A 24,373-nucleotide genomic window follows, 5' to 3' on the forward strand; every position below is an offset into this window, starting at 1 on the left:
GCTCCAGTGGGACGGTCTGCCAGATGCTCGGCCTATAGCTCATTTCGCCTTCACCAAGCTCCAAAGAAATACAGCGATCAGCAAACGTGCTATATGGAACATTCCTTTGTCGCTGCGCTGACGGGAGCTGGATGTTTTCCTTTCGTAATCCCGTAGCTGTTAAGTCATCGGCTTTATTTGGAGGCTTACAAACCACAGGGGGATATTTGTGGGCAAGATTTGGGAGTTTGTGACATTCATCTTTTGTGTCATTTTCCTTGTCGTGGTGACTAATAGCGTTGTGTGTTTTCTGATGAAATGAAATGACATGAAAGCGGAACCTCAGTTTTTATCATTGGTCTGTTCCAAAAGGTCCGACCAAAGCTGAAACGTATAGAAATTGAAAACAAGGAGTTGACAGATGTGGACGGTAAAAGCTGCTTTAAATCTCACTGTACATGTGTATGTGTATGTGATGATAAAAGGTGTTATATTTTCTATATCCATAAAAATGGCCGCTATCCACCAATGTGTGGATGATAAGAACCCTTTGAATTTCCCAGGGACCTACTCAAATCACCCCCTGTGGGTCGGCGGGAATGACTACATTGAAAACCTATCAACATGACTGCTTTTGTGGCGTTAAGCTCCACCTTATAATACCAGCTGTGATACCTGCTGTTTGTCAATGCCATCAATAAAAGTGTCCCGAAAGATATACTATCAGTCTGGGGAAGTGAAAATTGATGACATATTATCTCAGGTTCAATCGTCTTATTGACCTTTACAATAAAAAAAAAAACGCAATGCTCCCAGATCCTGGGATTACAGGTTGTGTGTAAACGGAACCTGAAAGTGTACTTTTCACCCCATGCAACATTGTCATTTATTAAAAAAAAGGGCTTTTCTGCATACATACTATAACCCTTGGATTTCATTAATTGTCCGTCAATCAGATTTTCTTTTCATTGATGGCATATTTCTGTAATATTTTTGTGTTCACACCAATTTTGGCTTTTGGGGTATAGTGAGGGTAATGATAATTATCATACCCTAAATATAACAATTATAATTTTTATATTTATACTGTATAGTAAAAATAAAATACTGTTAACTGCTAGCATGCACTGTCATTGTGGCTTTTTATATTTGCAATACAAAAGGGTTTTGAACAGTTTTAGTGCAGCTAGGCTCTTACTTCATTGACCCCCACCGCCAAATAACCTGCATACAACAACCGCCTTTAAACACACACACACACATACATACACACACACACACACTCAACAAACACAAAAAGCAGCACAATAAGTGGTTTCATCAGCACTGTTTCATTCCCTGTGTGTTAATCACAGAGACTTGATCAATAACCCCCACTAAATGATGACTCTACGTGTGTGTGTGTGTGTGCGTGTGTGTGTGTGTGCGTGTAAGACCCCTCAAGGATAAGTACAGTCTCTTCACCTCCATGATGGATGATGTGAGTGTTTTGCCATCAAGTGTTTTGCAGGCGGTGAGTGCTGGTCTGTCCGAGCGACCCTGTGACTGGGAGCCTGGACCTGAGCCAGATGCTGGCAGGCCTGGAAGCAACTGGTGTAACGCTCGTCCCGATAATCATGTAGATATGCCCGTCATAAGGCTTAGGTGCAATTTGGTCTCAGAAAAGATGAGGTATGACGCCTTTGTGGGTAGTAATTGAGGTTTGTGTAGGTATTATGCATATTGTATTGTGAACATGCAGTAGCTTTAATTGTGATGAATTCATTCATTTGTAACACTTATCCTGTTCAAGGTCACGGCTGAGCTGGATCCTAAATGCCAGCTGACTTTGAACAAGAGGTGGGCTAAGTGCTTAATGTTCGCCAGTCAATCACAAGGCATTTATTCCAGCAGTGTTGCTAAGGCAGCGGTCAGCAACCTGTGGCTTGGGAGCCGTAGCAACTCTTCAGCCTTCTTTTTGTAGCGCCCATGCCGAGATCTCTGATTTTTTTTAACACAGAAGCAGAGGAAATGTACTTTTTCGAACACAGTTGGAAATATTCAATTTCATTTTTTATATATCATAATATATATATAATATATCATATAAATAATATATCATATATATATATATATATATATATATATATATATATATATATATATATATATATATATATTTCATTTTTTGTCTGGCCCTGACACTGCAAACAGAAAAATAGCATTTCCATTGTCACTGTCCATGGTGCTGAATCAGCAGACAGTTTATGTTAGTGTTGTTATGAATCAGCGATAATCTAGAAACTACAAACATGATGTTTGTACTCTTCAGCTAATTGTCATGTTGGCAACAGGATGGCATCATGCCACAGTGCATCAATGTTCCGCTTTGTGAACCACAGCTCACTAGTGCTGGCAGCACTCATACAATCCCAGATCATGACATTACCGCCTTCGTGCTTGTGGGCAGGACACAATTATTTATAATTTCCAGCTATTGCAACAACAATACACAACAAAAATATCGGCTCCAGGATCCACAATGGGTGGGTACCATTCTCTTGATTATGAAGTTATGTTTAAGTGAAAATGTGCTTGAAAGCTCAATCTTTGAACTTTGATATTCTAACTCTGTCTATTAGTATTTGAATATCATACACCATAAACGGTGATTGCTGTTTGTAGAACGGCTTGTAATGCCTTTCACAGCAAAGAGTGGACACAAGGCTCGTGTTGTCAGTGTGACTGTGGGCCTTAGCAGACCGCTGATCCCAAAGTCACAGCAGCGCTCCAAGCAGGCATTTAGCAACTCAATTTGTCACCCCCTCTAAGCCTTACGTTCCAAGGGCTCTCAAGCTTTTTCTCTGTCTTGTAATAGAAAATTTAGCTTGATAGATTTACAGCCTGTAGGGTGACTGCACAAAGGCTCCCCCCCACATACAGTATTGGGCTTCCAGTGCAGACGGACGATATTTCATGGATGAGCATTAACACTTTAGATGACTTGGAAAGGTACAAAAAAGGTACAAAAAATCACAGTCATTGAACATAAAATGCTGCTGTAGAAGCTGTCACCTTGCTGTTGTGAAACTATGTCGAGGGCTGTGTTTCATTTCTGCTACAAACAAATGTGGTCTTGTCATGTAATACATTCAATTGGTTAGATGGGAGTTTATTTTGAATCTTCTTTTTGTGCTTCCAGTTGATTTCTTGATGTTGCATTTGTGATTTGCCTTTTTAGACCATCCATTTTCATGGGCTTGCACTTCTTGGGATTGACTTGTTTGGGGTGGAAAACAATCAGTCACACCCTGAAGTGGACATTGTTTTGCTGTTTTACTGATGTATGAGCTTGTTTTGCATAAGTTCATGTTGTAGTTGGGAGGGCAAGGTGAGGAGCGGTGAGTAACTTAGAGGAGACATGAAAATGGAGGAGCATTTGAACGCTGTTGAGCTATTGATAAAGAAAGAGTGACTAAGTAAGAAGAAGTTTTCTTATTATGAAAGCATCTCAAGTTTAGACCGCCACATCCATGCAGTGTTTGACCACAATGTCATGAATTTAAACAAAGATACCTCATGGTAAAGGCTTTTCTCAGCATTTTTTAGGTGAGATTAAAAAAGAGAATTAGATCAATTAATTACACATCATAATTAAATAATTTTATAAATTAAATTAAATCTCGCCCAAAGACAGCTGGGATAGGCTCCAGCACCCCCCGCGACCCTCGTGAGGAAAAAGCGGTAGAAATTAAATTAAATTAAATTAAATTAAATTAAATTAAATTAAATTAAATTAAATTAAATTAAATTAAATTAAATTAAATTAAATTAAATTAAATTAAATTATTAATTTTATATGAATATATAAAATATATTTTATAAATAATCCATTTCTCAAATTTTTGGACAATACTCATCATGTTTACATTATGAGCATCATCGCACATGCATAATGTATTATTCTTTTAGCAATAGCAGATTTCTTTTAGTCAGATTATTTTTTAGACATTCATTTTCACTCATATGCCTTTCATTTGCACTCACTGTGGGACCAATGCAGGCCGAACTGAAATGTTTCAATGAAAAAAGTTTCCCTACACTCTACTGTAATTTTTACTGTCAGTTCCATACAATCAAGATTCCTTAATGTGTGTGATATACGACTTTAGTGTAGTAGCTCCAGTCATTAAGTCGGTATTAAGGATGGAAATGGTTATGGAAATGATTGCTGTGCATAGCTTGATGAAGGTACCCCAAAGGGAATAGGGGGGAGTTATTTTTCTGTATGCGTTGGTACATTTCTGTACATGTTTTCATGCACACCAGGAATTGTGCATTGCTGATTTGCATCCACGCATAAGCAGGAATAAAAATAATGTGAAACATTTACCAAATGTATGCTTGCATTGGGAAAATATCACTGTTGTATATTTGTACATGCTAAATATCTGCATTTTTGACAAAGTACGTGGATAGTAATTGCCGTACACTCAAAAGTAATTCCTAAATAAACTACTCACAGTCTATGCTGTCAACAGACGGCCATCCATCTATTTTCTTCCACTTATCGGGGGCTGGGTCTTGGGCAGCAGTCTCATTTGGGAAGCTCTGACTTCCCGATTCCTCCAGTTCCACCCGGAGGGACACGGAGGGACACGGAGGAACTCCAAGGCCAGCTGCCAGACATATTTCCACCATTGTGTCCTCAGTCTACCTTGGGGCCAACTGACATGCCCGGAAGATGTTACCAGGATTGTCTGCTAGGTATTCGGACTAGATGCCTGAACCACCTCAGCTGGGTCCTCTGGGTGCGAAGAGGCAGCGGTCATATCTGAGCTCCTCTTGGATGAACATGCTTCTCATCCGGCCACCATTTCCATTCATTTGCATCGACCATCCCCACCAGCACACGGAAATGTGTTTATGCTAGCAGTTTCCGTTCTCTACTTATCATTGTTTTTTTAATTTGCAACCTTTTTTTTTTTTTACCAGTTTTTATATGGCAAATTTAGTAACTGTAGTTTTCTTTATTGTGAACCACAAACAACCCAAACTGTGTCTCATCCAATTAATGATCTGAACCTAGGAGGAAACCTCTACTTTGGAATTTCATTTTCCATTAGTTTTCTGTTGACCATTCATTTTGTTAATTCTGTATCTATTTTGCAGCACGGGTAGAACAAACAAATTCCACACAGAGATGCCCAAGCGGAGATTCGAACCCACTCACCTGCACGAAACAGCAATTATTTATTGATCCATTTTTGAAAAACCGTGATGACGGAGCGACGTTGGAAACTCGATGTAGCGAGATAAGACTACACGATGACATCTTCTGATTCACACCAAAGAAAGCAGCATGTTCATGAGGTTGTGATATTCGAGTGTCTAAAACACAAAAACAGCAAAAGAGGTGTCACAGAAACAAAGATTATCGTTGTATAAATCTAAAGGTTTTATTGAGCATCCAGTGTGACTTGAAACACCTCTGCCAGAGAGAATGTGAAATCGGGCTCTTCCATTGAGACGTTTTAGTTGTTGAAATCGTCAAGGTAGTTAAGCTGGACTATTTGATTTGCGTGCTTCCTTCCATTTACTTTGATTTGTGATAAGTGACTTATCCCAGGGAAGAAATCTGTGGTAATTTCACAGTTTGGTGCTCCCCACAAAGCATTTCATACGTCTCTGAAACACTTTTCAAGTACTCCCTTTTGCAACCTTAAGGCCTGATTGGGGTGTGAAGCAAATGAATTGATTCCTGTATAAATGAACTCATGATACTAATTCTATTCTAAGTGGCTGCTGCTTAATTTCATATTGATGAATGAAGGCGCAGAACAATGGGTTCTCATTAGATTGGCAGTAATTGCAGGCACATTGATTAGCTGTTCGAGTCATCTGGTGGGAATTGTATTGGAGCAGTTAAAGAGCTGTTCTGCTATTTCGGTGTCACCTTATTTGTTACACAATTGCAAAGTCTTGACTGTAATAAGGCAACAGGAGGATGCTTTGAAATGCTGGCAATGTTATGAAGCATCGGAGAAAACTGTCCATTGCTGGCTGAATATAAATATGAATATAAATGACCATATTTCCCCTGGCAATATAAGGTTTCAGTATAATTTCATAACGTATCATAACATAGAAAACCTGTTTATTACAATTGTTTCCATTGTTAGAGCCCTCGAGACATGAAATAGCACCCCTACAGTCACCTTTACATTCACATTACCCAATATAGTAGATATAATCAGTGTAGCTAAGCCATTTAACACATAAATAAGAATGTCTTGATATGCATTTACAAATACTGCAATGTGGTTCTTTATCAATTTATTTGATAATATTAAGAAAATATTATTGTTTTTTTTTCCTTCTTTTTATCAGTTTTTCTTTTCCAGTGGTTGAGGACCCTTGCCGTAGATGATCTTTGATCTTTGTGGGTTTTTTACAGTGTCTTTGACTAGCATACAATATGACTTTATGACTTTACTTAGGACTATATTATCCATTTGTTGATGTAGAAAGGTGAAGGTCCTACATTGATATTATAAGCAAAATGAAAATAACAGTCTTTCTGAAAATGTAACGTAGCCTCAGGTCATCTCTTAGTCCACCAAACACGATAAGAACAAAAACATCACATGCTGTTTTATTATCAGCGGTGGTGTCTGAAGAAAATATTTAATTAACTTTATGTTTTTATTACTGAGACATTGACTTTTCAAAGTAATTCAGTCAAGTTGCATTACCGACTGATCCAGAATTGTTGTAATTTTCCACAGCGTTTGAATCCGCCAGCGTGATGTGTATTTGCCTCAACACTTATTGAATGTGTTGAAACGTGTCAAGCTTACTTGGCACATTTGGAAATCGTGTGAGTTTTAATCCACATTGCATAAACGCTTAAATGTTCTTTCAGTCACTTGCTAAACCTCCCCGGGGAACGTCTGTGACAGCATCTCATCCTGAAGCTCCTGGCTGTGAAATCCCTTCACTTTGCTCACGGTTGTGTTTGTGGATAAAAGAGGAGATCTCGCTCGCTCTCTCTTGCTCTTCCTCCTCTTCTAACCCCGTTCTCATATGCCATCAGTAACATCAAGATGGAACACAGTAAGGCGACTGTAGAGTTTGCTCTTTCAAAAGTCCCCGAGGGGAGCCAGGCAGGATTTGAGTGTTGCAACACTAACGAAACCGACATGTCGTGGAGAGCGAGTGATTACAGTGTCATACGTACTGTATCTTTCTTTTAGATATCATGTTTTACTAAAGACTCATTCACCTACGGATGCCCAGACATTTTGACACGGTCACAACGGAGGTAGAGAAGTTGGAACTCCAAACCATCAGGTAGGAAGTTGAACACTGAACCAATCAAATTATTAAACAAAGAAACTGGAGCAAGAGAACATAAATATTGCGTTTCAACTCAAAATTAGGGCTTTCAAATAAAATTAAAATATTTGACTGTGATTAATCAGATTGTTTACCCATAGTTAATTCACAATTTAACACATTTAATCACGGCAAAAATTAATTTTTTTCTATAATAAGTAGGGGAAATCACAATTCGATGTGCAACTACAATGATAATTACTTGAAATTGTATGTGAAAGGATATCGATTTTGGGATTATAGGCTGTTATTTAAAGCAATACAGTCAGCAAGCATATTTTTGTATGACTATTTTTCTTTATGATCAGCATATTGGCTTTTAAACTCGCCCACAGACGTTCAGCAAATATAAAATGTGAGGGAGTGAGACCTCTCACACTGACCCAAACATGTTTTTGTTTATTTGTGTCATCTCAAAATAAGATTTGTTTATTTATGATACTCTTGAGGCTACAGAGTTAGCGTGCTTCAATCAAACTACGGCGTGGGCCGAGGGTCAAACAGGAGGAGCGCTCGTTAATCGTGCATTCAATAAATTGGCATCGTTAAAGGAAACTTCAGTTAACCCGTCATTAACGTTAACTTTGACAGCCCTACTCAAAATCTAAAGTTTAAGACCGCAGCTTTAAGAAGTAAAGTGTCACATTTTATTTTCTGTCAAACATTTACTCTGTCTTGACCTCCGGATGGCAAAGGCAAAAAGATGTTTTTGTCTTTGAACCTAACAAGATTGTTGAACTTCCCCATGAGTGTGGTTTGTTTTGGATATTGTAAAACGCTGATGTAAAATTTCTTAAAAGATCCTGAGAGTTAAAAAAAAACTCAGGGTAGAACCACCTTTTTTTTTTACGTGTGCTAAACAAGATGGCGCTGCAAGTAGAGTGCTGAGTTCACCTCCATGTTCAAGCAATAAAAAGATGGCAATTGTGATATTATGATATGATACGCTACATTTCTGCTCCCTGGTTGCACTGCTACAAGAAGTTGACGTTGAATGTCTGCAGGGGAATTGAATAGCTTGCTTCTCCGCGTGGCCACAGACTGAAATGGTGTTACTATACACCGTAGTAACACCATAGTAATACACTTTTTGCTTTAGGGATCAGTCAACAAGCATTGTCAGCAAGCTGCCGGCTGGGTTTTACAAGTGCGAGCTGCATTGTTAGCGAGGGGCGCCACACTATGGCGTCTATTGAGAGAATGGTCGGAGGTGATCAGGAAGCGTGGAATAATCCCAGCCGCATGGAGGTTGTAGATGGGAAACATGTCAGAGTGGGAGCACAGTGGAATAGCAGCCAACAGTGGTGGTAATTAGAACTACAAAGCGTTCTAATAAAGCAACAACACGCCACGTGAGGTGTGGAGACCGCTTTCAGCATCTTTGCAGCATCGGAAGAGTGGCTTTGGTCCTTGGCGTGTTCAGTTGAAAGAGCAGAGCACATCAGCGAGGGTGCGGCTGGAGAATGGAGACATGGCAGAATGGCAGATACCAACCATCTTGACCTTTAGCGCGTCTTTATTTCTCACACGACACCTGATAGCAACACTCTTCAGCAGCTCTTCAGAGATTGTTTTCTGACTGACGAGGAAAGGGTTGCTCGACGGGATGCTGTCATCCAACCAGGCGGATTACACTGAAAACAACTCCGAAAACTCTTTACTTGGAAGATCATCCATTTATACAGATATACGTATGCAGTAAATCATTTGTTTGGACATAATAATAATAATAATAATAATTTGCTCTGACCTTACATATATTACATTGCAATCCAATGCAATATTTATTGATTTGTATCATATATTTATTGCAGGCTTCATCACTTCCAACTTTCCAGCAGAACACAGTAAATTATGCAAGGTCATACACAAAATGGCCACTTTTAGTGAGAGATACCTTAAACATACTGGGACCGCCAGTGAATGGCGAAAATCTGCAAGTAATGGAGACACCCAGAAAAATGTACCGTATTTTTGACACACAGCTAAATTACCTCACAAAATCATCCTGCTAACAAACAAATAAAGTGTTAAACGACGAAAGCACCAAAATAAAAAGTACAAAAGGTCAAGCAAAAGAAAAATAACAAAAAAAAAATGAGGAAAGGACGTGAAAACCAAACATGTCGTGGGAAAACACAACGTTTGGTCACCATAGCTTAGCTTAGCATAGCATAGCTTAATCATTCATGCAATGCAGAAGATCAGTGAGTTTTTTGAGTGTTCACTGACTCGTTACAACGAGACATTTTAAACAATATTTTCATTGAGTAACAAATGAAAAAAAAATTAGAATTACTTACTTTTCTATCCTCGCTTTGGTCTCCACTCTGCCATGTTGTCAGTGGGTGTTGGGTATGGGTTAGGGTTAGGGTTAAGGGTTGGGGTTAGGGTTAGGGTTAGGATTAGGGTATGGGTTAGGGTTAAGGGTTAAGGGTTAAGGGTTAAGGGTTAAGGGTTAAGGGTTGGGGTTAGGGTTAGGGTTAGGGTTAGGGTTAGGATTAGGGTATGGGTTAGGGTTAAGGGTTAAGGGTTAAGGGTTAAGGGTTAAGGGTTGGGGTTAGGGTTAGGATTAGGGTATGGGTTAGGGTTAGGGTTAGGGTTAGGGTATGGGTATGGGTATGGGTTAGGGTATGGGTTGGGGTATGGGTTGGGGTTAGGGTTAGGGTATGGGTTAGGGTTAGGGTTAGGGTTAGGGTATGGGTTAGGGCTAGGGTTAGGGTTAGGGTATGGGTTAGGGTTAGGGTTAGGGTATGGGTTATGGTTATGGTTAGGGTATGGGTATGGGTATGGGTATGGGTATGGGTATGGGTATGGGTATGGGTTAGGGTATGGGTTAGGGCTAGGGTTAGGGTATGGGTTAGGGTTAGAGTTAGGGTATGGGTTAGGGCTAAGGCTAGGGCTAGGGTATGGGTATGGGTATGAGTTAGGGTTAGGGTATGGGTTATGGTTAGGGTATGGGTATGGGTTAGGGTATGGGTTAGGGTATGAGTTAGGGTATGGGTTAGGGTTAGGGTATGGGTTATGGTTATGGTTAGGGTATGGGTATGGGTATCGGTATGGGTTAGGGCTAGGGTTAGGGTATGGGTTAGGGTTAGAGTTAGGGTATGGGTTAGGGTATGGGTTAGGGCTAGGGCTAGGGCTAGGGCTAGGGCTAGGGTTAGGGTATGGGTTAGGGTTAGGGTTAGGGTTAGGGTTAGGGTATGGGTTATGGGTATGGGTATGGGTATGGGTTAGGGTATGGGTTAGGGTATGAGTTAGGGTTAGGGTATGGGTTAGGGTATGGGTTAGGGTATGGGTTAGGTTAGGGTATGGGTTAGGGTATGAGTTAGGGTTAGGGTATGGGTTAGGGTATGGGTTAGGGTATGGGTTAGGTTAGGGCTAGGGTTAGGGTTAGGGTATGGGTTAGGGTTAGGGTTAGGGTATGGGTTATGGTTATGGTTAGGGTATGGGTATGGGTATGGGTATGGGTATGGGTATGGGTATGGGTTAGGGTATGGGTTAGGGTATGAGTTAGGGTTAGGGTATGGGTTAGGGTATGGGTTAGGGTATGGGTTAGGTTAGGGTATGGGTTAGGGTATGAGTTAGGGTTAGGGTATGGGTTAGGGTATGGGTTAGGGTTAGAGTTGGGGTTGGGGTTAGGGTTAGACCTCGAGATCAGACATTCGGACATTCTTCCCATCCCATTCAAGCAGTAGTGCCGAGTACACTTCATCTGAACCACTTAGCACTTACCTTTCTCCTTTTCTGTCCAAAGAATTGTGACACCCCAGTGACCCCCCTTGCTTGATATAGAAGGGGTAGAATTGGGGTTGGCCCTAAATAATACAGCCTTGCCTTGTGTGCTGAGACGAGGTAAGTAGACCTGACATGCCAAACTCGAATCCTCTGTGTCATTCCATGCTGACATTTAGCGCATCTCCGGCTTCTTTGTGCTGTTCTCCTCACCGTGACAGTGGACTTGAAGAGCAACCAACATCCCAACACAGCGTCAGTGTGCTTGAATAGAAGCGACACAATGCGTCTACTCCAAGAGTACGCACGTGTTGACCTCTGTGGAGGGTGCATGTACAACAAACACACACACATATTTTGTCTCTGCATGAGTGGCTGCTGACAAGCCATGGATTCCAATTGGCTGCTGAGATAATGCCCTCAGAGGAAATTGATTGGAAATTAAAAGAGTGACATTTGCTCAGCCTTGCCAATATTAAACATCCCCTTGATTATACAGTGGATGCCCGCGTGGATGCCCGTGTAATCACAATTCAGCATCCGTGACCCTGCAACTTTGGAGATTTGGGCTGAAAAATAATATTGTTGTTAGGCTTTTTTTCCACATAAAACACATCTCATTAATAAATAAATAATAATAACAGTACCTTTTATTTGTATAGCGCTTTTCAAGGTATTCAAAGACGCTTTCCAGTGAGATAAAAACGAAATAAAGCTACATAAACACAACAGAAAAGTACATTAAAATACAACATACAGAACTGGTGGGTTTTGAGTTGTTTTTTGAAGACGGAAGGTCAGAGCATGGATGGAGGGAATGGGACACTGAATTCCAGAGGATGAGGCAGTAATGGAGAAGGCTGTGTCTCCCCAAGTTTGCCCCATTCGCCCTAAGTCTGTAATAATTAATATGTATCTGATACAAAAGTTCAAAAATGTCCAGCACAGTAGTACAGTACATCGTACGTGTACTCGTCACACGGAATCAGTAGCTTCTACCCTCAACTTTCATACTGGAATGTAAAAAGACAAGCAGTGTGGATTATGCCGATGTGGGTTGGGAGAAACTCACGTTTCCTTGAGCATTCCTTTATCTGTAGTTCAGGAAATGTATTTCTCTGATATGTGAGCTTGGTCACCAGATACTGCAGTATATATTTCACATTATACTAACTTGTCATGTGAGATGCCCAAGTCTTGTTTCGGAGAACAAAGCCAGAAGACTCAAAGTATATTTTAAATAATAATTATCAGCACCATTTTATACATACTTTGTAATTAGTGTGAACGTACAATGACTTGTAATAAAATCGAACCTGTAATTGCCACGGCAACCGGACCCCCTCCTTTAATCCTTTAATGTAAAATCAAATAGAGCTTTCTATCTATCAGCATTAGCGGACATTATAGACATTGTAATGATGATGTCGGCAAATGACAGCATCACACGGAATGATGCATTGCTTGAAGCGATCTTCCTCCATAACATTGAGTGGCTTAGGTCTTGCGGTTCATCTTAAACTGCAGCTGCTTCCAGAATAGCTGACTTTATCTGTTCTGCGGTTAATGTGCCTCACTGAGAAGCTTCAGTAAAGATAATGTAAAGGGTTGTAAAAGTGCTAGCTAATAGGCTAATTAGCTCACTGGCCGACGCGTATTAGGTGCGATAGAGTAGTAAAATGAAGTCATAAGCTTTGACCTGGGTAAAACAACACTTAGAATTACTAAAATGGATTGTTGATTCGACTATAAGAAGTGACCGTGGAGGACCAAATATGTATATTCATGGGCCTGTGTACATGCGTATGTAATGGGCATCATTCATGGCATCAAATGTAAATTCCATGAGTTGATTCATTAAGTCAATACCGGTGAATCTTTACATTGCCATACCGATAGACCACGATGGGAATTATGGGTAATCTACATAACTCCTCATTTGTTTATTCATTTTCAACTGCATATCCCGTTGAAGGTCACGGGTGAGCTGAAGAGCATCCCAGATGACTTTACGGGTGAGGCAGAGTCCGTTGGATGACAGCCATGCATGTCAGCGGATTTGAAGTGTGTGCATTTAAAAATGTATAAGTACTTTTAGTCAGCCCTACTTGGAACATGCCGCTTTGTATGTCGTTAGCTCTAATGCTAATGAGCTGAGTTTGTCCGTGTCTGTCTCCACATCCAACCATTTGAGCGTCTCTACCTTTGTACTTTGGTCTTTTGATGTACATTCTACTTGTATCAGTATCAGGGGCGCATACACGTCAAAATGATGTACCTTTTACTATGAAACAGGAAAACATATACAACATTTATATATACATAGTCCTGAAAGCAAGATTGGTCAACATCATGGTCTAGGGGAAGGATACAAAAAGCTAGGTCAGGGATTTCAACTGTCAGGTTCCACTCTGAGGAACATAGTGATGAAATGGAAGACCACAGGCACAGTCCAAGTTAAGGCCTGGAGTGGCAGGTCATGAAAAATCTCAGAGACGAAAGATGGTGAGGACAGTCAAACTCAAATTCAACCTCCAGACCAGATCCGAAGACCTACAACATGATGTTTCTGTAACGGTGCCACTGTGCATTATTCAACTACGCTGGAACGGAGAGTCCTATGGAAGGAGCCTTGAGTCACTTGAGGTATGTTAAAGCACATTTGGACAAGCCAGCTTCATTTTGGAAGAATGTGATGAAACTAAAATCCAGTTCCCAGACCGGAATATTATTGAAAATCTGTAGTGTGATTTAAAGCAGGCTCAGAAAACCATCAAACCTGACTCAACTGGAGATGTTTTGGAAAGAAGAATGGTCAAAAATACCTTCAGCCAAAATCTAGAACCTTATTGGAAGCAAGAGGAAGCGTTTATTTCGGCAAAAGGAGGATCTACGAAATATTGATTTTTCTGTTGGGGTGCCCAAATTTAGGCACCTGACTATTTTTGTTTAAATAATTGTTGCACACTTTCTGTACAGCCGATAAACTTCATTTCACTTCTCGTCTATCATCTGCTACGTGATACATTTAACTGAATTAGCTGATCCCAAACAATCAGTAATCTATAAAGGAAAATATTGAAAATTATCAGGGGTGTCCAAACTTTTTCATAGCACTGTATATATATCTAAGTCACCGATGTTGGTGTGGATGTTTTGTTTGTGAACAACGAGTTTGTGGACTAGTTAGGTGTATTATTTAGCCTGAGAAAAACCAAGACAAATTTTTAGCAATCTTTTTTAGCAAAAACTGAATCCAACAAGAAACAGGGCATACAAAAACCGAGGGTCCACTGTATAAAACGATACCATATTGTAACTAAAACACTACAGACATTTCATTATAGTTATTTTTGCCCCTTGTTGGCTGTCTCTACTGCCTCTTGAAGTATGTAATGTCCATTTTTAATAATCCAAGCACTGTAAGTTGCCGTATAATGGTCCATATGTTTGACATTTATTGTGTAAAATTAAATTTTAAGAGAGCTTCACAACACAGGCATAGCTTAACACAATCATAGCAAAATGTAAACCAGGCTTTTTGATGATTGTTTTGATTGAACTTTGAAGTAATTGTGTGTCTTTTCTGGAGACATTTCACAGACACAGAAATGATATTTTCTCTGGGGCTATTTTGAAACATACACATGCTTGGCTTCCCAACATTCTCCTCTCCTACTCCTTCTTCTCTTTTTTACTCTTGACTTCCTCCCTGAAGATAAAATCTGCCAGCAGCGCTAGGAGAAATGTCACCGGAAGCCATTGTTTTTCACAGCCTGCGGCGTCCGCCACGGAGTGAGCTCATCCATCCCGTCTCTCACTGAGCCGCCAGCTTATGATGCACTCATTATCTCACACTTGACAATGAATTGGAGCCTTTAAACAGGATGATGTAACTGCTTGGAATCTACATATTGGGTCATGACCAATCAGGAGTCATGTTAAGAAGGCATACACTTTTAAACTTGCAGACCTTACGATTGATTTCTGTAAAAGGCAAAAATAATTAGCGTTGCTTTCATGTTCACAGCTAGCTAGAGCATTGTGCGCTGTCACTATTTGACAGTGTGGCCACGGTGAGGCACTTACGATGTGTAATACACTGCAAAAAGTGGAAATCAATATAAGAAATTAAGGTGAAAAGCGTTTATATTTGAGTAAAACACACCTGCTTTGTTCCTGGACATTTTTTGACACTACTGAGATCAAATCAACATTAGGGACGCATCAGGGACGCATCCTGAGACCATTGGTTGTTTCAGGATATCATACCGATATCATACCATATCATGCCGGGGTTGATCACGTCCAGACTCCGCCCTCTTGATCCAAAGCCACCTTCTGTGCAGCTTCACTCGCAGATTGAATGGTGGTCTTCTTGGCCACCGCACGACACCCAAAGATTGAGGACTTTGCAGACCGTTTGTTAGCATCCAGGCTTTCTCTCCAGCTTGGATGAAGGGGACGGCCTTCTTTGGAGCATGATGATGTTTACTAGTGGAGATGGCTGAGGCTAAGCTTTCAGCAATGACCTTAGCGCCTGGTCATGGCGCCAGCGATAGCAACCAGAATCTCTGGTCTCTTCCCTGGAAATCAGGAAATCTTCCTGGAGTAGATGGTGTCCTTCCTTACCTGCCGTGGTAGTCCTTTCTATGGACTCTGTAGTCATTGGGACTGCATAGACCAGTAGGGGCCACAATATTCACGGCAAGATGCAAAACGTGTAGATCCAGGCTTTAAATCTACCAGGCAAACTGGACTTGTTAACGTTGGTGAGCCAAGCTCCAAGCACTTCGTTGGTCTTCTAGATAGCTACAGAGTCTTTTAGGCTGGAATCAAAGAACTTCCCCAAATTCTTGACAGGTTGCTCCGGGCCTCATGCTGGTCGGGCCAAATGAACTAAAATACAAATATCAGGCATTCAGAAGATATGAAACTATGTAGTATCCCAGGTGTCAGTGATGTTACTGTAATGGTCGGTTAGACACACAAGCACCAGGTATTTATTGCAGGTTGGAATGATCTCACAACAAGCACAATAATAATAAGAACATAATAACGGCCGTAAACTCTTCTTTGAACCGCCAACGTCGCTTCCTGTTCGGAACACATTCTGAAAACATTTGTTTCTCACACACAAACAAGAGTCTTATTCATGTCTTATGTATTTCTCTCTATATATTAGTTCTACTATATTGGGGTCACATCTATTTTATCCTGTGTTCAGTTCAAGTGTCTCAGCTTTTGTGGGTAAGACGTGTCCGAGGGCATCTGCTCCGTCCATGCAGAATCAGCAGTAACCGTATGCATTATTAACTTTGAATCTATCTCTCTTAACCTCATCGGCTTTTTTGAAGATGGTCAACTTTGTGTAGAATGACATTGTGGACACAAATGGCAAAAAAAAATCCTCTTGTGGTTTGACTCCATCAATTTAAAAGGGCTATTCGGGGACAGTGTAATCTTCCTTTGGGTGCACCATTTAACTAAATGAAAGAAAACTCTCGAATTAGGTGCTTGGCTTAATCAATTTTTGTGTTCCTATTGTAAATTTGTTCATTATGTGCTCTGTTGGCCTGTAGATCTAATTAAGCCTGTCTTGGGTCACAGATAGTGTTCGCGAGGTAAGGGTCTTTGTTTTTTTTGGTGAAGCTTAACTGAGCAGAGAACATCCTTGGGAGGCATTAATGGGGGTCGTAAACTCTAATACGCTTATTTCAACACATTGAACTCTTGCTGGCCTTGCTTACACAAAGACACACTCTGTGAGGCCATTTCCTTGAACATCATTAAAACTAATTATTATTTTTGTTAATGTTGAAGCTGTATTTGGTAAATATTTAAACATTTTCTTCATGGAGTAATCCCGGTTATCACGGTTAATAAGTTCCAGTTTGTTTTGAAATGGTTGCATTAGAATTTATATGCCAAATAATATATGGTGTATTGTTATCACAATAGGCCAGCCATCCATTTTCTATGCCGCTTATCCTCACTGGGATCATGGGCATGGGTGGGGTACACCCTGGACTGGTGGCCAGCCAATCCCAGGGCACATATAGGCAAACAACCATTCACACTCACATTCATACCTATGGACAATTTGGAGTGGCTAATTAACCTAGCATGTTTTTGGAATGTGGGAGGAAACCGGAGTACCCGGAGAGAACATGCAAACTCCACACAGAGATGGCAATATACGTATATTGCAATATGGATTTTAGGCCATATCACCCATCCCTAGCGTGAAACCCTCATTGATATGTTGGTTCTGCTAAAAACCCTGCAAGCTTTACCTCTGCTGTTTTCACGTCCTTTGGAAACATTGTGTTATTGACTTCTGTGCAGGGACCACACATTTCTGTTCCCTTTGTGTTTTTTTTTTTTTGTCTTGATTTTTCAGAACGGTGATCTCTGCCACCGCCTACAAAAGCACGAGGAAGCTTTGTTGGTAAAGCGATGTTGCTGCTTGTTTTTCTCCGTCATGTCTGCCTCATCATCTTCCCGCTTCTTCGTTTGTGTCCCCACGGCGCTTCGGTACTATGTCACTCCCGCTACATCGTGCGTTGATAGGCTCTAAAAAGGCACACGAGACATCACTCAACATCAGGTGCAGGTACGGTGTTTGCTAATCGACATTGTCAAGACATAATATGCTGCTAGCTAAATAAGGAAGCCACATATGCCAAAGGTGGGCTGATCTGCTGGAAGGGACAGAGGCGATGGACAGACTCACATGCCAAGACACTAAGTTATTTGAATCAGGTGATAAGCATGAGGAGGTCTTGGTCTGAAGACAAGAGGCCTCTAGCCTGGAGCTGATAATCATCGCAAGTCAGCGTGACATTAATGTGCCAAATGGTAAAATCAAATGAACAATTGCCACAAAATATTTTAGAAGTGCAATAAAATTCACATTTTCCTGACAGTCATGTACTAAAGAGGTACACTTATTGTCCACTATGACATTTTTGGAAATATTAGAGAGTAAAATAATTGCACAAATACGATAATTAGTGTGCGTCTGGCAACACTGAATCACTGAGCCACCCTTTGCTACTTGGACTCTGATTAGATTGACAGCTTCAGTCCTCCCCCTTTGTCAACAGGCTTTTTCACTTTTTTTTTTGTCCTAACACACACAGACACACACACACACACACACACACCATTAGAAGACAGGAGTATGATCATTACATTAGTTACATTTGCAAGAAGAGTCTTTAATGTAATTTACCAGTGATAAGATAAGAGAAGGGAAGTGACAGCAGTCGGCACACACAGGTCAAATAAATCATCCAGCACTCCTACGCAACACATGCAAACACACACACACACACACACACACACACACGCATACAAACACTTTTAACCCCTGCCGAGAAAGGGAATCTTTAATTAAAAAATACAACACATCTTTTGGCACACTTATGTGCACATGTTGTACACAAACGTGCCTCGCGCACTCAGTCAGAACTCGCAGGCTTAATTAGTTCTAATCCTTATCTGTGCAATGGACAGCTACTCCACTTTTTTGGCAGGCTAATTTCATGAAGATCATAATTAAAGCATTTTCCATTTGGTCCCAGCGCACTTTTTACAATGCTTGACAGCCTATCTCCATGCTGCAGCCGAGAGGCTTGCTGTCTATGTTGAGTGATTGTGCAGCCACGTATTCAAGTGTGCTTGTGACTAAAACCAGACAGAGATATGGTGATTTCTGTGGCATGACTAGTCCAGCTCATCGCCGCTTGCCGCCACTGGAAAGCAGCGACAGTTATTCCTCTGTAAAGAGGTCTCATTTACTAAAACGGCAGATATAACGAATGATAGCCAAGCATTGCCAGGAGCAGAATGCATTTGCCGATAGTGTGACAGTAATCTTGTTTTCTATCTGCTGTGCTGTATCCCAATGGTAGGAGGATGAAAGGCATATCAGCTGTGATTTGAGCTGCCAAACTGGCACACTTTGAGACTCTATCCATGTCGGCGCTTTGGTCACTCTCCAATAGAGAGAGATCAGATCTGGCCTGAGGCCACCCCATCTCCTCCTCTCCTTTCCTACCTTCTCTTTCCTCACCGTGGACTTCCTGGAAACACCACTCTTAGTTCTTATTTGAAGGCTCAGTTAAGAGCAAGAATGACTTTGCGTGTATACGTATACTGTTTCTACACACATACGGTTTATGGACGCCAGCAGCTCATCGTCGGTGGTCTGTCAGGTTGGATAGAACTTGGGTCTTGGAGGTGCAGTGGCCCGATGTTGTTAGAGTCTTGCAGCTCTGCAAACAGCATTGCCAGTAAAGCACTACTGCCTTCAGCGATAATGAGCTCAGTGTCCTTGCAGACACTCTCGTGTGCGGATGGGTGCCAGATTCCCGTGAGGTGTTCGACACCGTATGATGCTTTGACATCAACAGCACGGAAGCGAAGCTCCTGAGCACATTGCCAATAACTAATAGAAGAGCATTCATTTAGATGTGATGAAATGAAAATAACGATGCCCAAAGGGTAGACTTGACACCACACAGGCACAGGACATCAAACAATGAAAAAAAAGCAGAGTTTTTGCAAAATTCTGTGTGGGCTGAATATGACAATTACTGAATTGCAGTAAAGTATTGAATTAAAAAATATATGTAATACATAACTATGAATATGAACCCATGAATGTTGTATGGCCAACATTCCAAAGACATACCTTTCCCCATAAATTGACAGTTTAAAAGTTTTAGTTTAGATATGTATATAAAGCATTAGCGTTTGAGAGCTTTGCCACGTGCCAGCATCTGTTCTTCAGCTGGAGTTTGGACTCCAAACATCTCTTCATCTCTGTCGCTTGTTCCTGGATGTCAGTGGTAAGCAGTGGACTCAGACCGGTCAGGAGTGAGCTGATTTTGTTGCGCTACTTCGGTAAGCGCTCCGCTTGATTGAATGTTGGACACAGGGATGTGGCAGCGATAAACCAATCAGAAGACACTACATAATATGTAGAGCACCACCTGACAACAAGACTGACTCCGACAATGATGAGAGGGAACCCGGCATGTTTGGAACCCGTCCAGTCCTAGCATAGAAGTGTTTCAAATGTACTTCTTCCCTGAGATCATATTTCTCCTTGTGTGTGCCTTATGATGCGGAAAATACGGTAATTCTCAATCTTTCTTTCCAACTCAGAGCACATACAGTGTAAAAGTCTTAGAAAGAGTTTTAATTATTTGTAATTATTCTTAATTATGATGACCATATACAGTACTGTATAGCTGGAATTTCACAGAATAGAGTACTAATGTCTTTAGTATGAACAAAAGTTAGCCGGGAGGTGTTGTAGAGCCGTATGGCTTGAGGCAGGAATGATTTGTCAGAGACGGCAGCCTGCCACTGAACATGCTCCTCTGCCTGATTGCGGTGTTGTGTAGTGGGTGGTTGTCACTGTCCAAGATGGACAGCATGTTATGGATTGTCCTTTTCCCTGCAACAGATGTTAAAGGTTCTGGCTGTGCTCCAGTCGCACGCCAGATTTCCTCACCAGCTTGTCCGGGCAGGAGGCATCCCTCTTTCTAAGGCTGTGCACTGCAGCATGGATGAGGATGAGAAGGACGGAAACATCTACAGAATTTGTTTGTAAAAGCCAGTATCTTCCCTTCTATACAAATGTCTATGCTTGAATACCAGTTTTAAGTAATGGTAATGGTAATGGTAATGGTTTTATTTCATTTGAACATGCATCAGATTCCAATTGAGTGCATCCCATAATCAGTTCCCAGTTCCACATGTCCAAAAGGAGTAGGAAAAAGCAAAGCTTATTAAATCCTACCCCTCCATCTGGTACTTTTACAATCACTAACTGTTTCATTTGTTCACTTCCTGCTTTCCTAATATAGTTATAGTTTTTGAATTTTTTTTGAATCTTTAAAATTTTGTACTTTTGTGTCCCGTACCAAAGTACGAGGTGATATGACCATAATTGTAGAACCTCTTGCGCCACCGAATAACAAGCTTCACAGGTTAATAGACTTTATTTTTGTATTTTTACATGTAGGGTTAGGGTTAGGTATCAGTCCTGCTAGTTATAGTTTCAGTGTTTAAAAACGACTGCTATGTAACTGCTTGTAAAAACGTCAAAGCGAGTGGTGAACATTTGGACATCCCACCGACCCTGGGTTCTAGTCTGGGGTTACAGCCCTGAAAGCTCATACGCTTCACAAATGCTCATTAAGGACAGCGGCTCACAAGGCAACCAGACCTATTCATGAAAATGCCAAACATTTTTTCCTCAATACAAATTGTCAGAAAAAATATTTAATGATTCAGTTTTTCCATTTTCTTTGTTTTGCAGGGTACACCATCATCATTGGCATGGTCCCACCCTCGATCACTCCCTGCCACACACCGTTTAGTCAGTATTTTGTGATTCCACATTGTGTGGCCCATTTAAGTCAGGCATGAAAAAAAGAACACCTCAACTGTCACATTTCACCTCCACTTTGTGCATGTGCTATTTTAAATGGTCCTGATGGCAAAATTGTCACTCCAGGGTCCTAACATTGGGATTGGACGAGGACCAAATGAAAGCAGAGAGAAAGGGAAAGACGGTAGGAATAAAGTTGCTCTTATCGGAACTCGCCAGGAGCAATGTGCACACAAAGCTGCTCCGAAATCCAATTTAGCCTTTGCAGTTAGTGAAGTGATATCAGTACAATTAGCCGTCACAGGTCACAGTGTGAGCCCAGCACCTTAAGTGATTTCCTCAAGTCCGCTCAGTGGAGCCGTAAGCGGATATAAAGTCGAAAAAAGAAAACAGAAAAACGTATCAGCTCAACTCCACAAGTCAACAATTTCTATCTGTTTGCCTTGTAGTATTTCCACTTGGTTTGGTCTTCTCACCTACGTACTTTCAAAATGTCTTTTTCAGTATAGGCTCTAATTTCGTGGTGCGGCGCAAGGTGGCGCGGTGGTGATTTGGTAGACTGGACTGCGCCAGGATGGGCGTAGCGGCGCACCAGGGGAGGTGTCCACAGTTTCAGCTTGGCGCAGTTACAATTCGTGAAAAAAGTACGCCAAAGATGCGCTGAAAGCTCGCCAGCTCCGATCCGATCTATTCTTGGCGCAGTCGAAGCGCACCCTGAGCAGTGGTAAACAGGGCAGACACGTCACCTAAACATCACAGCCAGATTTTTCAGAATGTCAGGCACATTTCAATGCAAACAGCAACCACTATTTAACGTAACCGTCTGAACCAGCAAGTAGATTTTTGCATCAATTGTCCCGTAACATCTGATGTCAGATCAAAAACGTTATGCATAATGGGAACTCAACCTGATGGCAGCTGAAAGTATGATGCTAACTGGGTATATGGCTGTACACTGGGGCGCAAATAAATGACATGCCATCCCTCAAATCAACATTTTAGAAGCGAAAACGCTGCCAGAAAAGCACAAGACAGGTCCACTCATCGCTCATCTCCGTGGCTGTGCCCTCCCCTTCCCTTAGTAACCATCCAATCACTATGCAATCAGTATGCAAATTAGCCAACATGCAGCACGGACGTTGTGGAAACAGAGAACTAATAATTAACAACAACTAAAAAAGGGACTACTAAAGGGACGGAGAGGTGGGTGCGCCATGCTGCGCCGAACTGCACTGCTCACGAAATGCACTGAAATCCACACCCTGTTGGCATGGTCCAGGCGCAGCAATTGGGAGGCGCCCTATGTCTTTACAAGAGCGACTTTTGTAGGCGGAGCTGTTACTCCTAAGTGTGTGTGGGAGGGTTTGTGGGAAAAGTCCTCCATGTTGGGGACAAAGAATGGTTTAAAAGTGCCCTTGGGTGCTTTCAAAGAAGAATGTGCCTTTTTCAGTTTTGCCACTTAAGCACCACGGACCTCTGAAAACATCTTTTGGATTTAATAACTGGAGAAAAATGATGAGCCTGAATGGATTGGCTGATTCCTTTCTCAATTGCAACTCAATGTCATGTCCTCTGAAAGGACACATAAAGTTATACGTTGAAATGAATCACATGGTGAAGCTCTTCATCAGACTGAGAAATTTGGTGTTAATTTGAAAATGTATTTATTATTTATATATTTAATCATTGGACCGATATTATAATGAATGGTTGCTGACAGTGTTTTACAGGCCGTGTACAAGTACACAGTGAGGGAATAATGAATACCCAAATATACATTTTCACACCACCTGACCATGATTGACTTTCTGTCGTCCCCAGGAGAGATCTGTGCTTTTAACATCCATGGGTTGGATACCCCATTCGAGGCAGTGGTGCTGAACGGTACTTCGGGGGAGGGCCAGCTGAGGGCCCGTGGCCTGGTGGACTGCGAGCTGCAGAAGGAGTACACCTTCATCATTCAGGCTCATGATTGCGGTTCAGGGCCGAGGGGCACCGAAGGCAAAAAGTCCCACAAGTGAGTAAGATATATAGTCAAGATAATGTGAAGAATGGACTGTAATTATTTCTCCACAGTCTGCCATAGATCCTAGACCTGCTTAGATTCAAGCAAATGTAAACCTTCCCGATGACACCCATTTAGTCAGTACACAGAAATGTACTCCACGCATTCATTATTTGCTCTAAAACCTGATTGGGCATTAATATGCACATTTAATGAGGCAGATTGACATGGAAATATGTTATCTTGCTGGATGTTACATGAAAAAACGATTGTGGTATTTGTATTCTTTCAATGGAACATATTTTACTTGGCACATTCACTGAAAATATAGCATATAGCATACAGCAATCTACTGCGCTAACTAGTTGGCCTCTTGTTTATTTGTTCTAAGAAAGTGTTTCATATGGAGTGGGCGAGAAGGACAAAGTAAGAAGCCAAAAACATACCACTTTTCCCAGTCTATCATGTCGGCCATGCCGCGGCTGACTTCATGCAGAGTTAAAGGGGACCTATTGTGCTTCTTCCACTTTTCTGACCTATGAATGCAGTTAGAATGTTGTATTCTCATCTTAAACGATGCCAACGTTTCAGTGTGCAATAAATAATAAATGCCCTGGCAAGACTTGTGTGTGAAATATCCCTAGTAGTACATACGTATACTACGTATTTAACACTTACACAGGAGCAAAGTCCCAAACGGCTGTAAGGGGGCAATGCAATCATCTGTGGATCAGTGTGTTATATAATTATATTGCTACACGTCCACACACACATGCACGCTGGTCACATGCTTGGCAGGAGTTAATAAAGTCATTATTAGTCATCTTGCTTGCCAATTTGCCCCAACATTGTGGCAAGGAGACTAA

The 24,373-nt window shown here is 41.2% G+C and overlaps 1 protein-coding gene across 1 annotated transcript in view; it reads left to right on the forward strand.

The window, feature by feature from the left end:
* The window catches only part of LOC131135103 (calsyntenin-2-like), a 184,010-nt gene that overhangs the window by 94,025 nt on the left and 65,612 nt on the right, over nucleotides 1-24,373 (forward strand). The window contains exon 3 of the mRNA XM_058080975.2: nucleotides 23,324-23,519. Within this exon, the coding sequence (XP_057936958.2) occupies nucleotides 23,324-23,519 (196 nt within the window). The remainder of the gene's footprint in view (nucleotides 1-23,323; nucleotides 23,520-24,373) is intronic.

The sequence above is a fragment of the Doryrhamphus excisus genome, linkage group LG8 (assembly GCF_037039965.1).
Source record: "Doryrhamphus excisus strain RoL-2023G ecotype Guam linkage group LG8, RoL_Dexc_Guam_v1.1, whole genome shotgun sequence".
NCBI lineage: Eukaryota > Metazoa > Chordata > Actinopteri > Syngnathiformes > Syngnathidae > Doryrhamphus > Doryrhamphus excisus.